The sequence below is a fragment of the Corvus brachyrhynchos genome, unplaced genomic scaffold (assembly GCF_000691975.1).
Source record: "Corvus brachyrhynchos isolate BGI_N302 unplaced genomic scaffold, ASM69197v1 scaffold5, whole genome shotgun sequence".
NCBI classification, from domain to species: Eukaryota; Metazoa; Chordata; class Aves; order Passeriformes; family Corvidae; genus Corvus; species Corvus brachyrhynchos.
The window spans coordinates 4,873,159-4,884,966 of record NW_008238321.1 but is presented as its reverse complement, the minus strand read 5'-3'; the positions used below and the strand labels follow the sequence as shown (position 1 = coordinate 4,884,966).

Here is an 11,808-nt window from a genome sequence, read left to right as displayed (position 1 = left end):
GAGAGCGGAGGGGGGAGGGGTTACGGGGCGCAGCCCCGCCTGTGCTGGCGCTTGCCCGGCCGCAGATGAATCAAACCCGGGGCTGTGACTCAGGTTCCCAGCACGGAGCCACGGCACAGGCATGGCCAGGGCTGGGAAAGGGTTCAGGAGCAGGTTGGGGTGTGCTGGAACCAGCAGCCTGGCATGCTCCCGGCTGGGAGAGGAGCCCGACTGCTGGCAGCACCAGCAGCGGTGGCTGGGAGGGGGCAGCAGCCGCCCGTCCGGCCTGTCCATAGAGCACAAGCCATGCTGGTGGCGTGGGCTGTGCCCAGCTCTGGAGGGACAGCTGGGTGCTGGGAAGGCACACCCAGGTAAGGCATTGGCAGGGACTGCAAGTGCCCAGAGCAAGTGGCTGAGCCGGTGCCAGAGCAAGTCCCCCTGAGATACCATCCCAGTGTCCTTTTCCAAGGACCAGCTGTAAAGCTGGGAGAGGAACACATGGAGTTGCATCTGCTGTCACCAGGGGACAGGGACCTGGTGGCTGAGGATGTGACACGTGGCCTAGCTGCTTTGGGGGCTGTGTCCCCAGCCAGGACCCCGAGCAGCTGCCTCATCCAGCTGGAGCCATTTCCAGCTGCAGTTCCCAGGGGCAGGATTCCCTCCCTGCGGAGCATCTTAGAGGTCAGAGGGGGCTTTTTGGGATTGCAGCCTTATTGTGGTGTGTGTTTGGAGGCTGAAGTTGTGTGCCAGGTGGCTCAGCATTGCCATGACGACGAGCATCAGTTGGTGAACAGAGGGAGTAAAGGAGACAAAATGAATGTCAGAGTGTGAATAGATGCTGTGGAGCTGGGGCTGTCCCCCTTCCGCCCCCTCCCCTGGGCAGCCGGGCGTGTTGCTCTGCCCATGCCTGCTCAGCCCAGGGCTCCATTGGTGCAGCCCCGCTCTGGCAGTGCCTGATGGCTGCAGAGCAAAGGGACATGTGGGGGGCAGCTCTGGGGTGTGTGGGGCAGAGTCTGCTGGCTCTGGGTACTGGGAGAAGGTGGGTGAAAGCCCAAAGCTGAGAGGAGGAGGAAGAGGAGGAGGCTGGGGGCTGTGCTGTGGAGCTCGTGTCCTCACTGTGCCCAGTGCAACCCCTTTTCCCACAGTTCCCAAAGCAACGGGAGCAGGCAATTCTCCCTCGGCTGCTGTGTCTCCCTCTGGATGACAGCTTGCCTCCTCCGGAGCTTCATCTTCAGGCTTTAATTGATGCCTGTCATGCTGCTCAGCTCCCCCAAGCACAGCCTGGGAGCATGCCACCATGCAGGACACCCTGAGGGTTGGTTTGTCCTGTCTGGGGCCCTGGTCCCTGGCGACAGGTCCTTCTGGGTCCCATGGCAGAGGGGACAGAGCCAGCATGACCTGACCACATGCTCTAGAGCGAGGATGGTGAGGGGGCTGCCCTTCCTCTAGGGAGATACTGCAGTTCCTTCCACCTCTCCCTGCCCCTTGCTGCTCCAGAGCAGTCCCACACTGTGTCTCAGTGTCCCCATTTAGAACATGAAGGCCCCTGGGCTGCTGCACATCCTGGCCAGCACAGGGTTCTGAGCATTTCCTGGCTTGTTTCTCCCCAGGAACCTTCCGAGGAGTGTGCAAGAAAATCGACCACTTCCCTGAGGATGCAGACTACGAGCAAGACACAGCCGAGTATCTCCTCCGTGAGTCTGCTCCCCCATGGCACACATCCCCTGGGTCCCCTCACACACTGCAGGGCACCCCCTTCCTCTCCTCCAGCTTCACCCAGCAGAAGGCTGAGGGGTTACGGCCCCCCAGGCTCCTTGTGCAGCAGCAAGGACCCTCTGGGTCATGCAAGCATGGCCGTGCCATGTCGCAGTGCCACACGTTAATGGCACGTTGGCCTGGCACTCGCTGTCCCCACAGCTGGTCCCAGCAGCTGCTGCACAGCCTGAGTCTGTTGGTGTTCCCCCATGGAGGACTGGGACCCTGCAGGTCCATGGTGCAGCACCACAGGGACACGTGTTCATGCCCTGTCCGTGCTGGTGTCCCTGTTCCCCGAGTCTCCAGCCAGGCTGGATTTGCCTGGAGAGCACAACGAGCATCTGCCATGTGCTCTGCTGGTGGCAGCCAAGCACAGGGAGACAGAGGGAAACTGAACTGGCAGCTTTCCTGGGAAAAGTGGGGCCTCCTGTCTCAGGGGCCAGCAGAGCTTCGGGGCAGGGCCACAGGCTTTCACACAGAACCCCAGAATGGCCTGGGTTGGAAGGGACCTTAAAGCCCAACCAGTGCCACCCCTTGCCATGGGCAGGGACACCTTCCACTATCCCAGCTTGCTCCAAGCCCCATCCAACCTGGCCTTGGACACTTCCAGGGATCCAGGGGCAGCCACAGCTTCTGTGGGCACCCTGTGCCAGGCCCTCCCCACCCTCACAGGGAACAATTCCTTCTGTATATCTCACCTAAATTTCCCCTCTTCCAGGGGAAAGCATGGGCAGCCCCAAGGCTGGGTGAGGGTGACCCTGCAGACAAGGGGCACTGTCCCCTCAGTGCTGGGCACACACGTGTGAGCATGTGCCAGGCACCAGTGACAGAGGCTGGACACATATGACACCCCCGACATGCAGAGCCACACATGTGCCAGACTGTGGGCCCTGCGTGCTGAGGGCTCATCCCAACCCCTGCGTTTCCAAACAACAACAGACGGCAGCAGGGGGGCAGTGGCAGCCCTGGATGCTCTCTGAGCTCCTGGGGCAGGAAGGAATCCCGGGAGAAGGGCCCTGTGCCTGTTGCCTGGTGCTCAACCCCAACCCCCCCAGCTGACCCCGCTGCTGCTCATCCAGTTGTTGCTCTGGACTCTCAAATTTCCACATCTCTGCTCACAGCAGAGAGGAGAACGAGTTTAATGAAATGGCTTTGCAGTTTTAGTAGATTAGTGTTGAAGTTCTCCCACCCCCTCTCACATTAAAAGTAAAAAGACTATTTTAAAGCCCCCTGAGTGGAATTTTAATGGAGCTTTCCTGTATTTCTCTGCTTTAATAACAGCCCTAATCGAGGCATGAGAGTCCAAACCAAGGCACAGTGTATTTTTGGTGCAGCAGGTAGTGATCTGCTGCATTCATTACTCTCTACTGTCATTTTGGAAGCTGATCCGTGTAGGAAAGTCCCTTCTTTGTGTAGTGCCCAGTCAGTGACTGCTGTCAGTGTTGCCAGAGCTGATCCTGAGGGATGGAGCCCAGCACCGGGGTCACAGCATTGTCCCAGCTGGGTTCTGGGACCTTGGCATTCTGTTAATTTTGAACATGTTCCTCCCCTACATCGGAAAATTACTTTTTGTTGAAATTGAGGTATGTTAATTTGTAAATTTTTACTTCCAAAGCAGCTGTGATAGTTTGGGCCCTATGGGAGAGGTTCCTGACCATGTGGTTGGCAGTTCCTCACCAGCCTGGTGAGATCTGTGGGATTTCTGCCACTCCAGACTCCAGAGGCACTCCAGCCAAAACCTGAGGGTGGTGTGTTTGGTAATGGGAAGGTAAATTGATGGTGCTGGCTGTGTGACTAGGCTGGAAGACATAATTCCTTGATCTAACCTAGGAGAGGGGGGGAAAAAATAGAAATTTGGGGTTTATGCTGTTTTTATGGCTGGAATCACAGGATCTGCAGGGCTGGCTCAGGGACAGCAGAGATACTGGGAAGGAATTCCTCTCTGTGAGGGTGGGGAGGCCCTGGCACAGGTTTCCCACAGAAGCTGTAGCTGCCCATCCCTGGAAGTGTCCAAGGCCAGGTTGGAAGGGGCTTGGAGCAAGCTGGGATAGTGGAAGGTGACCCTGCCCATGGCAGGAGGTGGAACTGGTTGGACTTTAAGGTCCTTTCCAACCCAAACCATTCCAGGATTCCATGACAAGCAGAGGATTCATGGTGGGGTCTGGTGCTGGGTGTCCCCATCCATCCTTGCAGCTCAAGGGGTGCCCTTGCACAAATCCTTCCCAGGTGCTGGTGTTGGTGCAGGGGGTGCTGGGGGCTGATCCTGCCCCTCTCCCTGTCCCACAGGTGCGGTGAGAGCGTCCAGCATCTTCCCCATCCTCAGCGTGGGGCTGCTGTTCTTCGGGGGCCTGTGTGTGGCCGCCAGCGAGTTCTACAAGAGCAAACACAACGTCATCCTCAGCGCTGGCATCTTCTTCGTCTCCGCAGGTAGGAGCTTCCCAGGTGGCTCCTCCAGCCTGGGGGGACACAGGGGAGCAGGAGGTGTGGTGTGGATCCTCCCAGGCTGTCAGCACAGAGAGATTCTGAGGTTTGAGAGCTGTTCCATCCCTGTGGGAAAATCCCCATTGCAGGGAAAAACCATCAGGGGTCTCTGGCCATGGTCACTGTGCCAAGGGCTTCAAGTGTACCCCCTGCTCTGCCTCGAGCAGAGCCTGTGTGGGAGTTGCAGCCCAGGAGGGGCTCCTGGAGTGCAGCCATCCCACCGGGACAGGGATTGGGGGCTTTGCCCTCCATCCTGGACAGTCAGTGGGCACTGTGCCTGCAGCAGCAGGAGCAGGCAGAGGGGCTGCCACAGCCCCACGTGGAAATTGCTCTCTGGAGAGGCCGTTCCTGCTGGATTACTCATTTCTCTCTGCTGTTCCCCAATGCTTCCCCTGATTATCGCGTGACAATGTCTTTGTCTCAAGGAACTGCTCTATTTTGTGTTTTTCTTCTCCCCACAAAAAGACAAATGACTCTCCCTCCTTGGCTGGCAGGAGCTGCTGATGCAGATGAGAAAACAGCAGAGAGAACATAATCGATTCAATAAGTAAATCTGGGAATGCACCAGCTTCTCCCCAGCCTGCGGCACAGCCCCGCTGGCTGCCCCTGTCCCAAACAAAGCCTCAGGACTCCACCAGAAATGGAAAGAGACGGAGCCATCCCAGCTTCCCTGTGCTCCCAGGGCCATGGCGATCTGGGGTTCATGCTGGGGGGATCCCCCTGTGCCCCTCGGGTTGGCTCTGCTGCTGCATGGCACCAGCCGGGCTCATGTGTTCACTGCTCGGCAAAGCAAAGCACAACCAGTTCCTGAAATGTCCCTTTTCTAGACAAAATAGTGGTTGTTCCTCCTTTCCTTCTGATATCCGGGAATATGCAGGAATACTGGGTGTAAGGGAATATACGGGTATCCTGGGACATCAGCAGAGGTCTGCAAGGGAATTTGGCCCAAGTGTGCTGGCAGAAGGGTTGGTGCCCTGTGGGGACATGTGCCCCCATCCACTCCTGCCGCTCAGGTGACCACCTGTTCTGCTTGTCCCCCGCTTCAGGTCTCAGCAACATCATCGGGATCATAGTCTACATCTCGGCCAACGCAGGGGACCCGGGGCAGAGCGACTCCAAGAAGAGCTACTCCTATGGCTGGTCCTTCTACTTCGGAGCACTGTCCTTCATCATCGCCGAGATGGTGGGGGTGATCGCCGTGCACATGTACATTGAGAAGCACCGCCAGATCCGCGCCAGGTCCCACTCGGAGCTGCTGAAGAAGTCGGCCTTCACCCGCCTCCCCCCCTACAGGTACCGCTTCCGCCGGCGGTCCAGCTCCCGCTCCACCGAGCCCCGCTCCCGGGACATGTCGCCCATCAGCAAAGGGTTCAGCACCATCCCCTCCACCGACATCTCCATGTTCACCCTCTCCAGGGATCCCTCCAAGGTTACCATGGGGACGCTGCTCAACTCGGAGCGGGACCACGGTTTTTTACAGGTCCATAACTCCATCCCCAAAGAGTTCAAGGAGTCTTTGCACAACAACCCGGCCAACAGACGAACCACGCCGGTCTGAGGCGGGCTGGGCCGTGGGCAGGCTGCATGGCATCACCCTCGTGACGGTGTAACCTGTGAAACCCCGTTTTTAAGGACAAACCCAGAGGCTCCCCGTGCCCCCACCCGTGGGGCTGGTTTTTCACTCCTGAAATGTCACTGCCCGGACCAGGCCACTGCGCCCACGGTGGGAGCGGGACCCCCGGCGGGGAGGGGATGGGGCCACGCTGGGACCCTGGCCCTGGTGCCCTGCGGACTGAGCAGGCTCCAACCCCCTGGGACAGCGGCTTCCCAAGGTCTCCATCGTTCGTGTGATCATAACCGCAGTGTTCCCGTAGCTGTGTGTCCATGGAAATGCTGGCGATAGCCCTATCTGTGAGAACCCTTAACCCGGTAGTTACATTTAAGTGGAATCGCCTGGAAGTCCGGAGCTGGAAGCACTGAGTTAGTGCCGGAGCAATGCTTGTGTTCCGAACCCCTTTCCCTGTCTTGCTGGATGGAGTGCTCGGGCTGGGTTCCTCTATGGCGTTTCGTGCATGCATTAAATAGCTTGGAATTTAATTTTGTCATGTCGGGTTGGAAGAAACATCCTTTTGCAATTTTCTGTGGTCTCGAAAGGGCTTATTTCCCTCCTCCCTTCCTTCCCTCTTCCCTTTCTTCCTTCCTTCCTCCCTCCCTCCCTCCCTTCCTTCCTTCCTTCCTTCCATTCAGGCCGTGAAAGGACTCAGGAGCAGAATTACTCCAGTGACTGGTAGCAAGTATCCAGCGTTTAATTCACCTCTAATGTTGCAAGAAAATGAATTACTTCCCTACAGTTGATACACACGCAGTCAGAGATGACTGGGCACAGCCGAGGGGGCAACGCGCAACCGTGGTGCTGCGGGAGCGGCTGCAGCCGCATGCGGATGGGATGTGATTCCCGAATGGCTGGGAGATCCATGAGAAAAACAATAAAATTGTCCAGTTTGGCAAGTTCCTTGGCTGAATAGGTCGCACTGACCCTGCTGTGGGCACTGGAGAGCTGCGCACCGTGGCCAGCAGGGAGGAGGGAGGTCAGTCTGGGACTGCCAGGGAGTGTGTGAGCAGACGGAGGTTTGGCTTTAAACTCTCCCACTGGAGCAGAGCTCATCTAAGCAGAGGCAGTTTTGAAGCAGTTGGTTTGTGATGATGTGTCACTTAATTGAAATCTTATTTAACCTTCTGACAGAAGTGGCAGATTCCCACAGGATCCCCGGGGGTGATCTGGGGCCAGCGGGACTCTCGTTTACTCCGCTCTCGGCAGAAGGGGAACATCTGGTGTGCATTGTGTGAGTCTGAACAGCCTTGCCCTGGGTCTGCTGCCCAAAGTCGGAGCATGGCTGCTCACAAGGCGCATCCTAATCCTTCCTGGGAATAATGGGCAGGCCACTGGGAAACCTGGCACAGGAGCTCTGCTGGAGTGAAATCCTCCCTGGAGCTCCACAAACAGCCTCAGCAAGGGCTGCCTGTCCCTCAGCACAGGGCTGCAGGCCCTTTCTTCACAGAACCACAGAATGCTTTGGGTTGGAAGGGACCTTCAAGCTCATCTCATTCCAACCTCCTGCCATGGGCAGGGACACCTTCCACTATCCCAGGCTGCTCCAAGCCCCATCCAGCCTGGCCTGGGACACTTCCAGGGATCCAGGGGCAGCCACAGCTTCTCTGGGCAACCTGTGCCAGAGCCTCCCCACCCTCACAGGGAGAATTTCAACTCCCTCACCCTTATTTGCTACTCGTGCAAAGGGAGTTGTTCGAGAAAGCTGATTCAGATGCTAATTAGGCCTCTTAATTGCCATAGTTGCTGATTGCATGTATTAAAAACAGTCAAAGGAGAGTTACACCCCCATCTTAGGGCAATATTTAAAAGCAAAGCAGGAAAGGGCTGGCAGTGCTAAACACGGAATAGAAAGGAGTGGAATAGTTCAGCTGGAAGGAACCTACGATGACCATCTCGAACTTCCCGAACAATTGGTTTTGATCGGGGCGAACCAAAAGCTAAACCATGGCTTTAAGGGCACTGCCCAAATGCCTTTTCAACCCTGTCAGGCGTGGGGCACCGACCCAGGCAGGGTCTGAGCACCCTCGGGGCACAGGAACGCTGCGGTGCAGCCGCGGAGCCGCAGTGCCGGGGCCGTTTGTTTGTGTTTATGGAGGCAGAGCGGGCAGTGATTGAAGGTGTTTACTGCCACGTATAATATCTTCCCTTTGTGCCGATGTCTTTCCCCTGGAAGAGAAAATCAATACCCAAGCTAAATCTGGAGGCCTCAATATTTCTCAGAGAAGTGCAAATCAATATGGATTTCTTAACAAGTTTAATTTCAATACCTGAAAGTGCACATTCTGCCTATTTCCTGACCTTTCCAATCCCCAGGGGAGGAGGATTAAAAAGATTTGTTCAAATTCAACGAATTGAATCAGCAAATGCCCCATTACCTTGTTTTCTTTCCGCCAGACCTTGATAAACAGTACGATAGCCCATCGTCTACGCATGGCTGCCCGCGCTGTTTTGACGCCCGCCATGCCGACCCGCCAGGCATGGCAGTGCCTGTAGTCACCTTCGTGGGCAGAACAGCCCAGGGTGGTGACAAAGGGGCCAGGTGTGGTGTGCCGATGCACCCGCTCCCCCTTCTCCGAGTGCCAGCGGACCCACATCCCACCAGTGAGCCCGATCCTCCCCGTGCTCCTGAGCCGGCTGATTTATGGTGCTGCAGTGCTCTATATTTATCCTACAATGGCTTTGTGCAACGTTAGATCATCGTGGGAGCACTGTAAACACTGCAAAATGAGCGCGAGCGTGTGGGCACGACTGGCCAGAGCAGAAGACTTTGAGCGATTCAGTTTTTGCCCTTGGAATGATCCCACGGACAGGAGAGCAAGGAGCATCCATCCGACAGCGCGGGAAACCTGTTGTGTTTGGGTACAGCCGTGGCTGTCACTCGGGGGCACTCACAGCTCCCCGCAGGTTGAACAGCACTGGGCGTGGTGGGGACGCAGGGCCGGGTGCTGGGTGCTGCCCTGATGGGTGCGGGTCCAGCCCTGCAGCCACCGAGGACTGGCTGGGGGAGCTGGAGATGGCTCCGAGTCACGGCTGGGGCGTTGCTGTGCCGGTCCCCGTGGGCTGCCGTTCCCGTTTGCCTCCCAAGGGAGGGGTTTAATTGCTGTGTTGGTGCTGTGATGACAAACCCGGCGGCGAAGCGCTGTCAGCCTGCGGGAGCTGGTGCTGGCACGGAGCCCGCGGAGGGGAAATGGCAGCTGGGTCCTGGCTGCAGCACAGAGCTTTGCATTTCACCCTTTTCCCCCTAATTTCACATCTACATCAGGACAAACGCACTGCCGTCTCCACGGTTTGCTGCAAGGGAAACTCCTTATTCCCTATTCCTGCAGGCTGTTCCTTCCTCAAAATCATCCTTTGTCCTTTCTGGCTTTGATTTTTTGGGGGATTTTTACTGTTTGCCATAGCTTAGGAGAGTGTGGGTAAAGCCATACCATTTATATCGTGTGTTGATTATTTACTTGACAGACAGTAATGGTTTCTGTGGTACCATTACTATATGTCACCTAAATCCAAAGACTGAGGTGCTGTAAAGGGCAGCCTTTCACTGGGGGCTAGAATAGCTTCTCCAGCATTGTTATCCTGCACATCTGTAAATCTCTGGCCGACCACAGCCACTAGACCCAGCTATCAAAAGTTCCCCAGAAAATTTTCAACAAATAAGACTTTCACCTGCTCTTTACTAATAAACTGCTGTCCCTCTGCCATTAACTTCCCTCCAGTCACTAGAGGAGCAAATCCTCCTTCACCACCTGAGCTGGCGTTGGAGAAGGACAGCAGGAGCTGGGGGTGTTTGGGGACGAGATCTCTGTGCCTGTAGCTGCAGCTCTGAGGCCACTGCAGAGCTGGGGGCACCCTGACATGGGAACACTATGGGAAATAGTGATGCAAGTAAATGCAATTAGGAATTAATTACCACAGGTAATTAATTACCACTTCCTGGTGTTCCAGTACCCGAAGAGAACCTGCAGGACAGATGGAAGGAGACTACTTACAAGAGCATGTGACAGGATGAGGAGGAATGACTTCAAACTGTCAGAGAGTAGGTTTAGATTAGATACTAGGAAAAAAACTCTTCCTTGGGATGGTGAGGCCCTGGCACAGTTAGCCCAGTGAAGCTATAGCTGCCCCTGGATCCCTGGAAGTGTCCCAGGCCAGGCTGGACAGGGCTTGGAGCAGCCTGGGATAGTGGAAGGTGTCCCTACCCATGGCAGGGAGTTGGAAGAGATGCTGTTCTCGCTTTGCTGAATTGAAGTTTCAGCTTCTTTAATAACCTGCAGGTCCACTGGAAAATTGTGACAAGTGGCATCAAGAAGCAACTCAGTAAGTTTATTTTGATGAAATACAATAATTATCATGCTTAGCAGCTGTTGCTATTTAAAATAAGAAAAAACGGGGCCTGCATTTAAAATGTTTTGTAAACCATGTGCACCAACAATCTGTTCCAATGAAACCAGCCATTATGGAAACGGTATAATAGCAGGAGCTCATTATGGAAAGTTAAATTGCAAATCATATTTTGTTTCAAATGAGCTGGATGAATGCATAATTTGCCTCAAAGAAATAGTTTTGTAGTTCTGATCCTCCTGCCAAGAGCTGAAGCTCTTGGGCTGCAGCTGCCGGGGCGGCCTGATTGTCCATTTCAAACTGCAGGAAGTTTGGGTTTCAAAGGAAGATTTGAAGAGAGAAAAGGGGGAAAAAAAGTGAAGGAATAAAAGGCAGAGCAGTGGGAGCTCTCAGTTGGTTTCCTATGTGAGATTCTGGTGGTGCAGGGTGGTTTTGAAACACCAAGGGCCTGTGCAGGGCTGATCACGTGTCCCTGTGCTGGAGCCAGACCCCGCACCGTGGGCAGAGCTGGGTCCCCGGGAGCTGCGGTGACAGCCGTGGTGGCAGCCCTGCCTGGGAAGGGCAGCACGTGCAGTGCCACTCAGGCTGGCAGGGTGGCAGCTTGACCCGCGTGCCAGCGCATGGTCCCAGGGTCACCCCGAGCTCCCTCATGGCACAGCGCTGAGGGGGCCCCGTGCAGATGCTCCCTGAGCTCTGCCAGCTCTGGTTTCAACCAGGGTGTCACCGAAGCCACACAGTCACCTCACAGGTGACAAGCCCCCATCCCCGCAGAACCTGCTGCAGGAGCACAGCTGCTGTGGCTGCAGCTCTGGTGGCTCAGTGCCTGCAGGGCTCTAGTACGTGGTGCCTCGTGCCCAGAGACCTGACCTACAAGTGGTGGCACGTGAGATGCTACACGAACAGCTAATGGCATTTCCTTGTCGAGAGGCGGCTCCAGGGACAGGCAGCGGTGGCACAGGGGACACAGAGCCTCTGCTCGTGGCTGTGCCACCGTGATGTAGCTGCTGGGAAGCGATGGGCAGGCGGTCATGGCTGGACCCTCTGCCATGGGGGCCAGGACCAGAAACCGCCCAGAGCCTCCCTGCACCGTCTGGCTGGGACACGCTCACCACAGGTGACTCTGTCTCTTTTGGCAGGGGCACATGTCACAGCTGCTGTGCTCCAAGCAACGAGGTCCTTGTGCCAGGGTCACCTCCAGCTGTGGTGGCTTTGCAGGATGAAGGAGCTGCCCCTCTCCTGCATCCCAGGCTGTCCCCATGGCTCACTGCAGGCACTCTTGGGGTGTCCCGGTGTCCCCCGTCCCCGCTGCCGCATCCAGCCCAGCCCAGAGGTAGTTTCATTAAATATTAAATCCAGCAGCTGCTGGCAGCGTTGGGGGGTGGGTAAAGACAGCAGAAGTAATTTGCAATTAAAATGTGTTTATCTTAGGAAAGAAGTCCCGGAAACTTGTAATTAAAATGTTTATGCAAAGGGCAGGATTTCATAGCCTTAATCTTCAGAAGTCTTAGTGAAACAGCAGTGGCACAGGTGAGGTTGGCACAGGACAAATGGGAGCCAAGGCTCCAGGCAGTGCTGGGCACCCGGGATGGTGGTGGGATGGGGAACCATGTCCAGCATGCCTGGAGCAGCTCCACGAGCTT

At 56.1% G+C, this 11,808-nt stretch overlaps 1 protein-coding gene across 1 annotated transcript in view; it reads left to right on the top strand.

Annotated features, from left to right (window-relative positions):
* CACNG3 (calcium voltage-gated channel auxiliary subunit gamma 3) overlaps positions 1-6,727 on the top strand; it is a 7,183-nt gene extending 456 nt beyond the window's left edge. Inside the window, exons 2-4 of the mRNA XM_017733991.1 lie at positions 1,590-1,673; positions 4,021-4,161; positions 5,262-6,727. Of these exons, the coding sequence (XP_017589480.1) occupies positions 5,396-5,773 (378 nt within the window). The 5' untranslated portion in view covers positions 1,590-1,673; positions 4,021-4,161; positions 5,262-5,395 and the 3' untranslated portion in view covers positions 5,774-6,727. The remainder of the gene's footprint in view (positions 1-1,589; positions 1,674-4,020; positions 4,162-5,261) is intronic.
* Positions 6,728-11,808: the final 5,081 nt, after the last annotated feature.